This window comes from Prionailurus bengalensis, chromosome D1 (assembly GCF_016509475.1).
Source record: "Prionailurus bengalensis isolate Pbe53 chromosome D1, Fcat_Pben_1.1_paternal_pri, whole genome shotgun sequence".
NCBI lineage: Eukaryota > Metazoa > Chordata > Mammalia > Carnivora > Felidae > Prionailurus > Prionailurus bengalensis.
In genome coordinates, this window is record NC_057346.1 from 99,527,319 (window position 1) to 99,539,855 (window position 12,537).

The 12,537-nt window shown below is 44.5% G+C and overlaps 1 protein-coding gene across 1 annotated transcript in view; it reads right to left on the bottom strand.

The window, feature by feature from the left end:
- The window catches only part of LRP4 (LDL receptor related protein 4), a 54,421-nt gene that overhangs the window by 6,975 nt on the left and 34,909 nt on the right, over positions 1–12,537 (bottom strand). The window contains 7 exon segments of the mRNA XM_043582416.1: positions 2,043–2,184; positions 3,734–3,821; positions 4,388–4,455; positions 8,585–8,720; positions 9,180–9,293; positions 9,587–9,731; positions 11,665–11,773. Coding sequence (XP_043438351.1) covers positions 2,043–2,184; positions 3,734–3,821; positions 4,388–4,455; positions 8,585–8,720; positions 9,180–9,293; positions 9,587–9,731; positions 11,665–11,773 — 802 coding nt within the window.

Below are 12,537 nucleotides of genomic sequence, written 5' to 3' on the forward strand. Positions count from 1 at the left end.
ATGCAGTTAGTAGGTGCTTGACACATAAGATACGTTAAATCATGTCAGGTATTGTTACATTGTTATTGTGATTTATTAATGGGACACCATGCTGATATGCATGGCCAAAAGTAATTGACAAAGGCAATTCAATGTGCATTTATTTGGGATTTTAAACTCCTCCTGTGCTCTTTTGTTCTTAATTCTCTTCTTCCTAATTTTGTTAAGGAGAAAACTTTTGGGAGGTAAGACAGGAGGAATCTAGAAAATCTCCTTATTTAGATTTTGAGTGCCAATCCTTTGGGACCCCATAACCTTTTCTGGGAGGTTACTCTGGCTCTGCTCCCACAAGCCTTGGGGCCATTCTCAAGCAACCTGGGATTGTTCCAAGGACAGCCTTAAGTTCTACTCAGGCTTCTCCCTTTGTGGATTTCTCAAAGAGGAGTCTTACTCCTGGTTTCTGGGGGATACCAACCAAAATGCCACCTCTACCAGGACACAATGAACCATGGCTGAGGTTCTGTCCTGGGACAGTATTCCCACCGAGAGCTCTGCAAACGTTCCTCTATTTTAGTAGCAATTCAACTCCACAGATATTTACTGAGCCCCTGCATTAAAGAGGATACTTTGCTGATTGCCCTCTGGGAGTGACAGCTCCCTCAATAGAGCAGAGACAGACACAGATAGCACACAAGCACACATGTGCACATGCGTATACACACACTCATTCCCCCAGCACACCCTCCAAGCTGAAATTAGCATAAGATTAGAGAGAGCCGTGCAGTGTCTTCACCTCAGAGACACGCTGGGTAAGCTAGGGAGAGGTGGGGGACACGGCACTGGGAGTTTGGGGGCGGGGGGGAGGAGAACACCACGCCCTCTACAAACACACTGCAACAGGTACCTGAAATCAAGAGGAAATCAGAAGAGAAAGGGTGAAAGACTGTCAGAGGGGTGAAAGAGCTGCTGGGGAAAAGCACACAACAGAAGAAAAGAGGTCACACACTTGTAAGTTCTAACCTGTGAACCTTATTATGGTTCTTTTCTGGGGCATCAGACACTCTAGGAACCTAAGACTCAAGAGTCTCTCGAAGATACTAAGTGAGAATGGGATCTACCATCCCTAAAACTGAAAACTTCCTGCAGGTTCTGTTTTGGCTTACAGTGGAAGCTCTTTTAATATGGAAACTCATGGAGCCAGAAAGCATGGGATTATTATGTAAAGTGCACTCATTATGCATGGTGGCCCTGTAGATATGAGGGCAAGTTTTGACTGTGCTAGCCAGGCCAAGAGACTAGAACGATTAGGGTTTCATAAAGGATATAACTTCTGATGAAGGGTTACAGGATTTTAGAAAAAGCAGCGGTTGTATTAGACTAGGAAAATCTGAAATCCCAGGCTACTGATTCCTTGTGGAAATGGGACTATTTTTCAAGCCTTAACACTCAGCAAATAATTTTTCACTGAAGCAACAAAGGAGTTAAGAGAGCAAAAGCATGTAAACCTTCAAAATTCTAGAGAAATCTCTTAAGATTCTGTGGTAAGAGGAAGAACAGCAAAAACATAAACAAAAACAAACAACAACAAAAAAACCCCAGCCATTGCCAGCCACAGGTGCCAACAACTTGGATCAGAGGTTAGAAAAGGGAGAGTCCAGGAGCTGTTGGGTTTTGAGGGGTATTGTCTAGGCGTCTGGGGTGCTTCACAGGGGCCTCACTGCAGGGGAATGATGACTAAATGAGGAAACACCTATGAGCCTAGTAAAATATCTCCTGGCAGGGAGGCGCACACTCCCATGCTTTCAGACTCAGACCTTCTGGAATCTGCTTTCTAACCTTGCTCTCACTGAGGTCCCTCAAGCCGGTCCCTCAGAGAGTCTACATCTGTCCAGAAACCCAAACCACATTCATTTCTTCTGTTCACTATGACTTCCAAAATGGTAGATGGGACTACCCGGCATCCCTCACTGATCCATTCAGGCAACTGGAGCGTATCCTTCCCCCCTCCAGAAACAAACACAAGCAAACATACAACCACCTTGAATATAAACTTTAATTTTTACCTCTTTCTTATAGCACAGTTGATTGTACATGGCTGGTTTCGGGATTGCTTCAATTTTCACTTCTTGAGTGGAAGTTCGGTAGGAAGGGTTGCTGTAGGTCAGGTTTCCCATTCCTGGGTCAGTTAACTTGGATTTTTTGTGTCTTTAGGAGGAAAGGTGATGAGAAATTAGTTCAGATCTTTATCGGGGGGATATCTGGGGAAGTTGTAACCTGAATGTGGTAGGCAGCCTCTAAGACAGCTCTAGAGATCCTCGCCTCCTGCTTCTCCCACCTTCTGAATCCCTGCTCCTTGAGTGTGGGCCGCACCTGATGATTCACTCACTTCTTTTTTATTTATTTTTTTATTTTTTAAGTAATCTCTACACCCAAGGTGGGGATCGGACCCACAATCTCAAGGTCAAGACTTGCACCCTCCACCGACTAGGCCAGCCAGGCGCCCCTGGTGATGCACTTCTGAAGAACAGAAAATACAAAAGTGACGGATGCTAGATTAGGTTCCAGAGAAACTTGTGGCTTCTGTCTTAGGTTGCCCTTACTCTCTCTTATGCTAGTTCTGGGGAAGCAAGCTGCCAAGTGGCCAGTTGTCCTTTGGAAAGGCCCCACAAGGCAGGGAACGGATGAGAGGGACCTACAGTCAACAGCTGGCAAGGAGCTGAGACCCTCGGTCCAACAGCCTGTGAGGAACTAAATCCTGCCAACAGCTACACACATGTGCTTGGCAGGGAATCCCTCCCTGGTCAAGCCCTGAGATAAGACCACAACCCTGGCTGATAGTGGACTGTAGCCTGGGAGAGACCCTGAGGCAGAGGCATGCAAGTAAGCTGCACCCAGATTTCTAACCCACAAAAGCTGTGAGATAATAAATGGTTGTCATTTTAAATTGCTAAATTTGGGAATAATCTGCAATAGATAGCTAATCCACTGTGTCAAGACAGATCTATGTTTCAATCCCACATCTGTTACTTACTAGCTGGGATCTTGGTAGACATAATCTAAGCTTTGTGAGCCTCAGATCCTTATCTGTAAAGTGAGGAGTAATAATACCTGTATTATGTAGCATTGATACATATTCACTAAATAGTAACGGTTACTATTATTATTAGTGTTGTTGTTATTGTTGCTGTTATTGTTGTTGTTGTTGGAAGCAGGAGCCACAGCAGCATAGCAAAATCCTGGTATTTTTGCTGCAAGCTGTGTTTAAAGCATTTGGAGAAAATATACAGAGGGTCATAAAAAGGATTCTAAACTGAAAATGACACACTCCACCTTCCCAGGATGATCCCTACTGAGCAATGACACATCAAACAATATTGGAGTAAAGGCTGTGGTTATGTGAAGAGAAGATCATTTCCACCTTCGGTGGTTTGAGGTGAGGCAGAGTAGAGGAAAAGCAAAGATGGCAGCATCAGTCCCAGCTCTGTCTCTTCCCGTGTGACCTTGGGTAAAGCCCTCTGTATCCTCGTCTATAAAGAGAATCCTGAGGGCTGCTGTGGTCCTAGTATCAGAAACCTGCTTGGGCTGTGAATGGTGAAGAAGAATCAGAGTTCAGGTTCTACCTCGCTCTGACCAGGGACCTATCTTTGACATGAGGCTGGTCAGAGGTTAGATCAGCAAGATGTGGAGCTTCAGGAGAGCACAGATAATGAGGACCAGTGACCATGTGTGTCCCCTGCAGCGAGGCTGAGGTTACCTGTACAGCATCAAAGCTGCAATTGCCACCAAAATCAGCAGAATGCTGAGGAGTCCACCGATGACGTAGCTGACATGAAGTCCTTCCCCTAGAAGAACAGAGAGACACTAGGTGGGGGCGACGGACAATCTTCCAGCTGGCGTGAGGGGTGGGAAGACGAGGGTTCCTTTGGTAGGGGTTGGATCCCACACCACCTGAGGATAGCCAGGGAAGAGGCCGCAGGGGTAAGGGTAGGAGGCTGAGAAGAGATCTATGGTCCTAACTTTAATCCCAATTCCAATATTTACTACCCATGTGACTTAAGGCGAGATGCTTAACTTGAAGCCTATGTTTTCTCATCAGTTAGATGAGATAGTTAGATGAGCGATAATAAACCGCTCCTAGCCTGCTGGCAATGACACGTGACTGTGTATATACATATACACACATGCACACGTGTGCACGGGCACACATATATACAGCTTAACAAATGGTTGGCATATGGAAAGCACTCTGTAAGTGGTGGCTAACTAATGATTGTTTTTTCTATGGATTCAGTCTGAGAAATGGGTTTGACAACCCCAAAGAGTCCCTATGAAGGTTTTGGAAGGTATCAGTGGAAATTCGGATTCCTTATACCTTCTTTTCTAAAACAGTTGGGCACTCAGGGCTCACCTGGAGCAGCAGGTATGGCCTCATTGGAATGTGCACAGAGGCCCAGCCGAGCATCCTTTTCAGAGCATCTGTGGGGCAGAGAAAACTGAATGTGAAGGTTACTTATATTTGATAAAGACCTTGCCTTCCTCTAGGAAAGAGGGAAAGTCCTGGGAAGGACAGGGGGAAAGGCTTTTGAGTGGGGCTTACTGATATTTGATTGTACCTGATGGGAGACATCAGAAGCACAGACCAGGAAATACAGAGAAATCAGTGTGAGTCACTGTCTTCGGGATGCGATATCATGTTTAAATGAGTTTTAAAATATGTACGCTTATTATTTTTATTTTAATTTAAAAACAATTTTTATTTTATTTATTTATTTATTTATTTATTTATTTTTTAATTTTTTTCAACGTTTATTTATTTTGGGACAGAGAGAGACAGAGCATGAACGGGGGAGGGGTAGAGAGAGAGGGAGACACAGAATCGGAAACAGGCTCCAGGCTCCGAGCCATCAGCCCAGAGCCTGACGCAGGGCTCGAACTCGCGGACTGCGAGATCATGACCTGGCTGAAGTCGGACTCTTAACCAACTGCGCCACCCAGGCGCCCCTAAAAACAATTTTTAAAAATGTTTATTTATTCCTGAGTTAAAGAGAGACAGAGTGTGAGTGGGGGAGGGGCAGAGAGAGAGAGAGGGAGACACAGAATTCCGAGCAGGCCCCAGGCTCTGAGCTGTCAGCACAGAGCCTGACGTGGGTCTCGAACTCACAAACTGTGAGATCATGACCTGAGCCGAAGCTGGACACTTAACTGACTGAGCCACCCAGGCACCCCAAAATATGTACTCTGTAAAGAAGATTCCTCTAAAAAAGGAGAAGCAGGTCTAGAAGTAAGCTAGAAGTCTGCTGAAACAACACTAAGGATATCAATAGTAGGGTTCGTTAAGCTACCAGGATGAGCTGGAAGAAACTACCAGCCAAGCAAACCTCTGACTGGATACAGATTATCACAAGGTCTAAATAGACCTTGAAAAAAACCCTGTTTTTCTTCTCTTCATTCTTTCAAAAGAGAATATGCAAGACATCCAGAGGGAGGGATCAGGGAACCAACTTGAAATGCTAAGGAGGTAATTTCTTTGTGGCACATTACGAACAATCAATTAAAGGCATCTCCTGGGGTGCCTGGGTGACTCAGTTGGTTAAGTATCTGACTTTTTTTTTTTTAATGTTTATTTATTTTTGAGAGCACAAGCAGGGGAGGGGCAGAAAGAGACAGACAGAGGCTCTGAAGCAGGCTCTGTGCTGACAGCAGTGAACCTGATGTGGGGCTCGAACTCACAAACAGCAGGATCATGACATGAGCCAGAGTTGGACCCTCAACCAACTGAGCCACTCAGGTCCCCCTGTCTGACTCTTGATTTTGGCTCAGGTCAAGATCTCATGGTTGTCAGATACAGCCCTGCAACGGGCTCTGCACTGGGCCTAGGTGTGGAGCTTTGTTAAGATTCCCGTTGTCCCTCTTCTTCTGCCCCTCCCCCTGTGTGTGCACGTGCTCTCTCTCTCAGAAAATAAATAAGTAAATAAATAAGGCATCTCTTAAAAGGCTAGAGAAAAGCTACTTGCAAGAACATTTGAAACCAAGATGCATGGAGTCTTCAAATAGACTGTGACCCTAAGAAAGTATCTGACTAGGGTTCGAAAGTTTTCTAAACTATCCTAAAGAAAATCAGATTAATCATGATTGATAGTACTTAAAAGTTAATGAGAAAAATACATGTTTATGTCTGGGTATTTGCTTTTCTATACAAACTTCTAAAAAGAGAATATGGGGCAAATAGGACAGATTTGCTCATGTGCAAATGTTATAATTTTATTTTATTTACTTTTATACCCCCAATTCCAGTTCTCAGACTTTATTTACTTTTTTGTAAATGTTTATTTGAGAGAGAGAGAGAGACAGAGAGACAGAGTGTGAGCGGGGGAGGGGCAGACAGGGAGACAAAGAATCTGAAGCAGGCTCCAGGCTCTGAGCTGTCAGCACAGAACCTGACACGGGGCTCAAACTCACGGACTGTGCAAGATCATGACCTGAGCCGAAGTTGGCCGCTTAATCCATTGAGCCACCCACGTGCCCCTATTTAGCTTATTTTTTAAGTAGACTCTACGCCCAACATGGGGCTCAAACTCATGACCCTGAGCTCAAGAGTCACATACTCTACCACCTGAGCTAGCCAGGCACTGCACAAATTTTATTATTTTATTATTTTATTTGTTATTTAACTTTCTTTTTTCTTTTTTTAAGTTTATTCATTCACTTTGAGAGAGAGCATACACGCGTATGCGCACATGCTCCAGCAGGGAAAGGGTGGAGGGGGACGGAAGGAGAGAGAGAATCCCAAGCTGACTCTGCATTGTCAGCGCTGAGCCTGATGTGGGGCTCAGACTCAACCGTGAGATCATGACCTGAGCTGAAATCAAGAGTTGGATGCCTAACCAACTGAGCCACCCAGAAGCCCCAAATTTTATAATTTTAAAGACATGAATCTAGAGTTCTCCTCTGGGATTATTATTATGTTTCTGCTTTCAGAATTGACATCAAGTGTTAATTATCTTTTTAGCTAAAGTTGATAATAAAAATAAAGAGACTGGTATATTACAATGGAAAAAAATGTCGTAAATAGAAAAATGTCTGGAAAGATAGACACCATTAATCAGCCATAAAAAGGAAATTCTGCCATTTGTGACTACATGGATGGACCTTGAGGACATTATGCTAAGTGAAATAAATCAGAGAGAAAAAGACAAATATTGTGCAATTATCACTTATATATGGAATCTAAAAACAACAACAACAACAACATCAATCCCAAACTCATAGGTTGCTGCTTGCCAGAGGTGGAAGGTAGGAGGAGTGGATAAAATCAGTAAGAGTGGTCAAAATGTACAAACTTCTAGTTATAAGTCCTGGGGAAGTAATATACAGTATCGTGACTATAGTCAATAATACTGTATTATACACTCGAAAATTGCTAAGAGAGTAAATCTTTAAAAGTTCTCATCACAAGAAAAAGACTTTGTAGCTATATGTGGTGATGGATGTTAACTAAACTTACTGTCATAATCATTTTGAAATGTATACATATATAAAATAGAAAATATTAAGAGTAACTATACATGGGTACTTATTTCTTCTTTATTCCTGGCTGCATTTTCAGATTATGTTTTTGCAAGGCATAAATAAAAAACATAAGAATTTTTCTAAATTGAATCTAATATCATATTTAATCAATTTTAAGATCTGTATTGTTCTCTATTCCAACATCTCTGGAACAGGAATGTGTCTTACAATCAGTGGCATCTCATAGTTGAGGTTGGTCATTTTTTCAGTTGAAACTCTCAAATCAGGATGCATCTTTTTTTTTTTTTAAGGTTTTATTTATTTTTGAGAGAGAGAGACAGAGTATAAGTTGGGGAGGGGCAGAGAGAGAGGGAGACACAGAATCTGAAGCAGGCTCCAGGCTCTGAGCTGTCAGCACAGAGCCGGAAGCAGGGCTCAAACTCAAGAACCACGAGATCATGACCTGAGCCAAGGTTGGAAGCTTAACTGACTGAGCCACCCAGGCGCCTCAAATCAGGATGCATCTTAAATGGATAGCACCATCAACTTAATTAAATAAAACATTTTATACTTGATTTGAGAACTGTTCATGTTTATGCTTGCTTATTTAATAATAAGGTGTGTGTATACATGTGTGTGTGTGTACACGTGCATGTACGTGCATGTGTGTTTGAGGTCATTATAAGCTAAGGTCATTACATCCCTGGGGATGTTCCTAGTCATAACGCCACAGCCCAGAGACCACTATGACTTGGCAGCTTCTAAGCAAACTGTAGGACAAGACCATATACTAAATGTGTTACGAGAACAAATGTCACCAAAAGGAAGGATGAATGCCATGTAGGAACTCCTCTGAGTGATTTCTCTCTCTAAAGCTGCTCTTAAAACTTCTCACCCTCAGAGCTAAAAAGAGATCCACTTACAACAATCTACAAGTCTATATATCATCTCCAGTTCCAAAGAGCAGGGATGGGTGGCTCATGACGTGACCTACTTCCCATGGGCAAGAATTATCGAGCTAAGACTGTGGTCTTCTGCCGGTGGAAGATGGTGATTTGGAGAAAAGAGCCCTCAATCCCATATTGAATTCACTTACCTTCCTTCCACCTCCTCCAGAGATGTGTGGGTCCGGGTGGTTGAGGAACGCAAGGTGGTAGGAAGTGTGTTGGGTAGCACAGGGCTCCTTTCACTTATGCTGGTAGCCCTGGGAGCTGGGGGCACTAGACCAGGTACTGAAGAGAATAGGAGGATTGAAGTGAGCCACTAGAGCCCCAAATCTCTACATATGATCCAAGAGTAGCATCCTGGGTTACCTGACAGAGCCATCTTATAGCTGCCTTAATCCTACGCATCCTCATTAGAGGCTCTTCATACTGTAAATAAAAAGGATTTGGACTCCAATATTCAATAGCTCTGGATGGGCTAGCTGGTGCACAAAGGTCAGGAAAAGACAGCAACTCACAGGCCACCGCAGGGATCAGAGATTCAGGAGACCTGAATTCCATTCTTGTAAATGCCAGAAGCTGGACAAACTCAGGTCTGTGCTATTCCAAAGCTCAAACTCATTGTTCTCTCACTCAGCTGTAAGACTCCCCGAGGGGGATCCCACCCAGAAGGACAAAACCGAGGCTAATGATCCTCTGCCACTCCAAGGACCCTGCTGTTCCAGGGCGTCATTCAGTCCAACTCACCAAGGGAGCAGGGCCGGCCATCGGGCTCGTCAGGACAGGCACACACGAAGTCAGAGGCTCTGGCAAAGCAGAGGTGGGTGCAGCCTCCATTATTCACACCACAGGCATTGGTCCCTGGAGGCAAAGCAGGTACGTGTCTGGTCTGGGTTAGAATCGGGTCTCCCAATTTGACACCTCTCTTTAAGGAGGAGCTCCATGGCTACCTCACTCCAAGGGACAGTAAGGCAGAAGGGGCATAACCACATGGGGCTGAAAAGGTCTAAGAGCTTAAAATGGGAACCAAAAGGCTCTCCTGTGGCTCTAATGTCTCAGTCTGTTAACTCAGGGACTGTTAATACAGTCGCTGGGATGATCAACCACCCCACTGATGGTAAGGAAGCAAGCAGGCTCAGGACCCAGGGGCCCACCTGTCTGCCGCTGAGGAGAAACCACAATGATATCCATGAGCCCTTCCACATTCGCCAACACCGTCTCCTTGCTCCGGCCTGAGTACTTGTCGACACGCTGGATTGACTTGGTCTGCCAGTCTGTCCAGTAGATCCACCTGTCCTGCTACTCAACAGGGAAACCCCATAAAGAGTAAATATTATTCAACAGTCTGACCTCAGGTACAGCTTCTGTGCTTTAGTATGTGTACGCCCTCTGCTGAAATGCCCTGTGTCTCTTATCCAGCATGCCAACTTCCGCGTGTCCCCCATATCGCACTGTCCAGGAAATCTCCCCCAGTCCGTATGGGATTCATTCCTCCATGCTTTTCTGTGCCTTCTACAAGTGAGTTTTGGCACTCCACGGTCATTTGTTTACATGTCTGACATGTAAGATTAAGTTCTTCAAGGACAGAAATATCTTTCATTTCTTTCTCAATTTCCAGTACTAACACTTCATCCCCAGTCAATTGACTGAGTGGCTCAATGAATAAATGAGTTCTTCTACCTGGCAAATAGGAGTAACTTAGGGCCAGGGGGTCCTTCTAAGGTCGCTGCTCTTCTGGGCCCTTCACAAAGAGCCCTGGCCCAAATCCTCTGGTTACTTCTAGGGGAAGCTACCTTCTAAAAATGTTTATTTATTTAGGGGCCCCTGGGTGGCTCAGTTGGTTAAGTGTCTGACGTCAGCTCAGGTCATGATCTCACAGTTGGTGCGTTCGAGCCCCACGTCGAGCTCTGTGCTGACAGCTCAGAGCCTAGAGCCTGCTTCGGATTCTGTGTCTCCCTCTTTCTCTCTCAAAATAAATAAACATTAAAAAAATTTATTATTTTTTTTTTTGAGAGAGAGAGCATGAGCAGGGGAGGGGCAGAGAGAGGGAATCCCAAGCAGGCTCTGAGCTAACAGTGATGCAGAGCTCGAACCCACAAACCATGAGATCATGACCTGAGCCGATACCAAGAGTCGGTCGCTTAACTGACTGAGCCGCCCAGGTGTCCCTAGGGGAAGCTGCCTTCTAATTTAGTGATCCTGAGATTCTCAACCAGGGGTGGGGAGGGCAATGAAGGTGGTTCCCCTCCTGCTTCCAGGTATACATCAGAAACCCCAGGGGAAACTTATAGATTGAAAAACCACATTCATTATCATCCTATAGTTTTACATTTGGAGTAGGGGGATGGGGAACTTATTGTTAAGTAGAGCCAAACTTTTATTGGCTGGTAGGATATAATATACTAATAATATAATATAATATATTATATATAACATATATATTATAATATACTAATAATATAATATAATAATAAGACAGATAAGTGGAAGTTTGTCAAAAAAGAACAAGGATTTTTAAATAATTGAGAATCCCTGTTGTGGCTCCAGGCTTGATAGATCTCCTCTTTCCCTTCCCTGAATTAGTTTACAGGATAAGAACTCAAAAATGATAGCCAGTGATAATTAAAAAGATTAAAAATAACACACACTGAGTGCCAGACACTGTGCTGATGCTTTGTGTATATTTCAGGAGGACACTATTATTAAACTCACTTATCTTACAGGTATTAGAGAGGTTCAGTATCTTATCCAAAGTCGCAGTCATTCAATGATGCAGGCAGAGCTTGAACCCATGGAGCTGGCAGATTAGAGGTACTCAGGAAGCATGTACCAACTGGCTGGCTGCCTCAAAACTCTGGCTCTTAGCCACTGCAACCTACTGCCACTAAGCCAGCTGCCTGGACTCAGATATTGGGAACACAGCACTAGGATCAACTACGGACCCTATTAAAACGCACATTCCTGGGCCCAACCCTCATGAAGTAGATTCTTTTTATGCCAAGGCCCAGGAACCTACATTTGAGAGCCACTCCTTCAAATGCTAGAACATGGAGTGGTGTTGCAGGAGTAGCAGGCACATGGTGGCAAGGCTTCAGTGTACAGGAAATACCCCTAAAATGAGCTTCCGTAGCAGGATCGTTAAGTAGCAACTAGGGTTGAGGCTCCCAACTTGGAACCCCGAGGAAACACCCCCCGTCAAGGAGGTTTAGTTACCTCTCTCCTGAGCCAGTACCTGAGTGAGAGCAAAGGGGTGGGACACGTGGCTGACTAACACCTGCCGTAGCTTCCCATTGAGGTCAGAGCTCTCAATCCGGTCCAGATGGGCGTCCACCCAATAGATCCTGAGAAGGAAAAGTGAGAAGAGGGCTGCTCAAAATGCTTGCCAAGAAACCCAGTCCTTCCCCGCAAGAAGCTATCTGTTCCCTCCTGAGCTAACTAGTAGGTGCTGTGAGCAGTCATAAAGCACCCTTGATGAGAGGTCATTGCGAGTCCCAATGCTGAAGAGGGGAAGCTGGGGACTCAAATGGGGGGCCAGAGCTGTGTGGGGCGGGGTAGAAAGCCTAGTGACCTCTGAAGAGCCACCCTGCAGGCTCATCTTCAGCAACCTGATCTCCCTTTGGCTCCTTCCCAAGAATCTAAGCGGAAATTCTTATGAACACTCTTTAAGGAAGAGATCTTGGTCTATAAGGAGCTCATTGAGGTTATCCCAACTCTCCAGGTGACTTAGATTCCTTTCCCTTCTTCTGGGGGCAGAAAGAGAAACTGCCTCAAATCCCCTTTCACCCTCTTTTCCTGCCCTTTAGCATTTTTTATCTAGGCAAGGAGTTGCAAATTCCAATGAGCAAAGGGATCAGAAAAGCAACAAGCGCAAAAAATCAGCCTCTGACAAATAAGGGGTCATGGGACGTGTGGTCCAGCCAGAGGACGTGCTCTGCTGAAGACACTCAAATCAAAAACATATAAACCACACAAACAAAATCCATCTGAGGATTGAGGGCTATATTCAGCAACCTTTGCTCTAAAAATATGTTCCCTCATCCTTCTCACTGCTTTTTCCCTCCTCACCTACCAAGGAGCTTTCTATTTTTCTTTTGTTTTCACTATC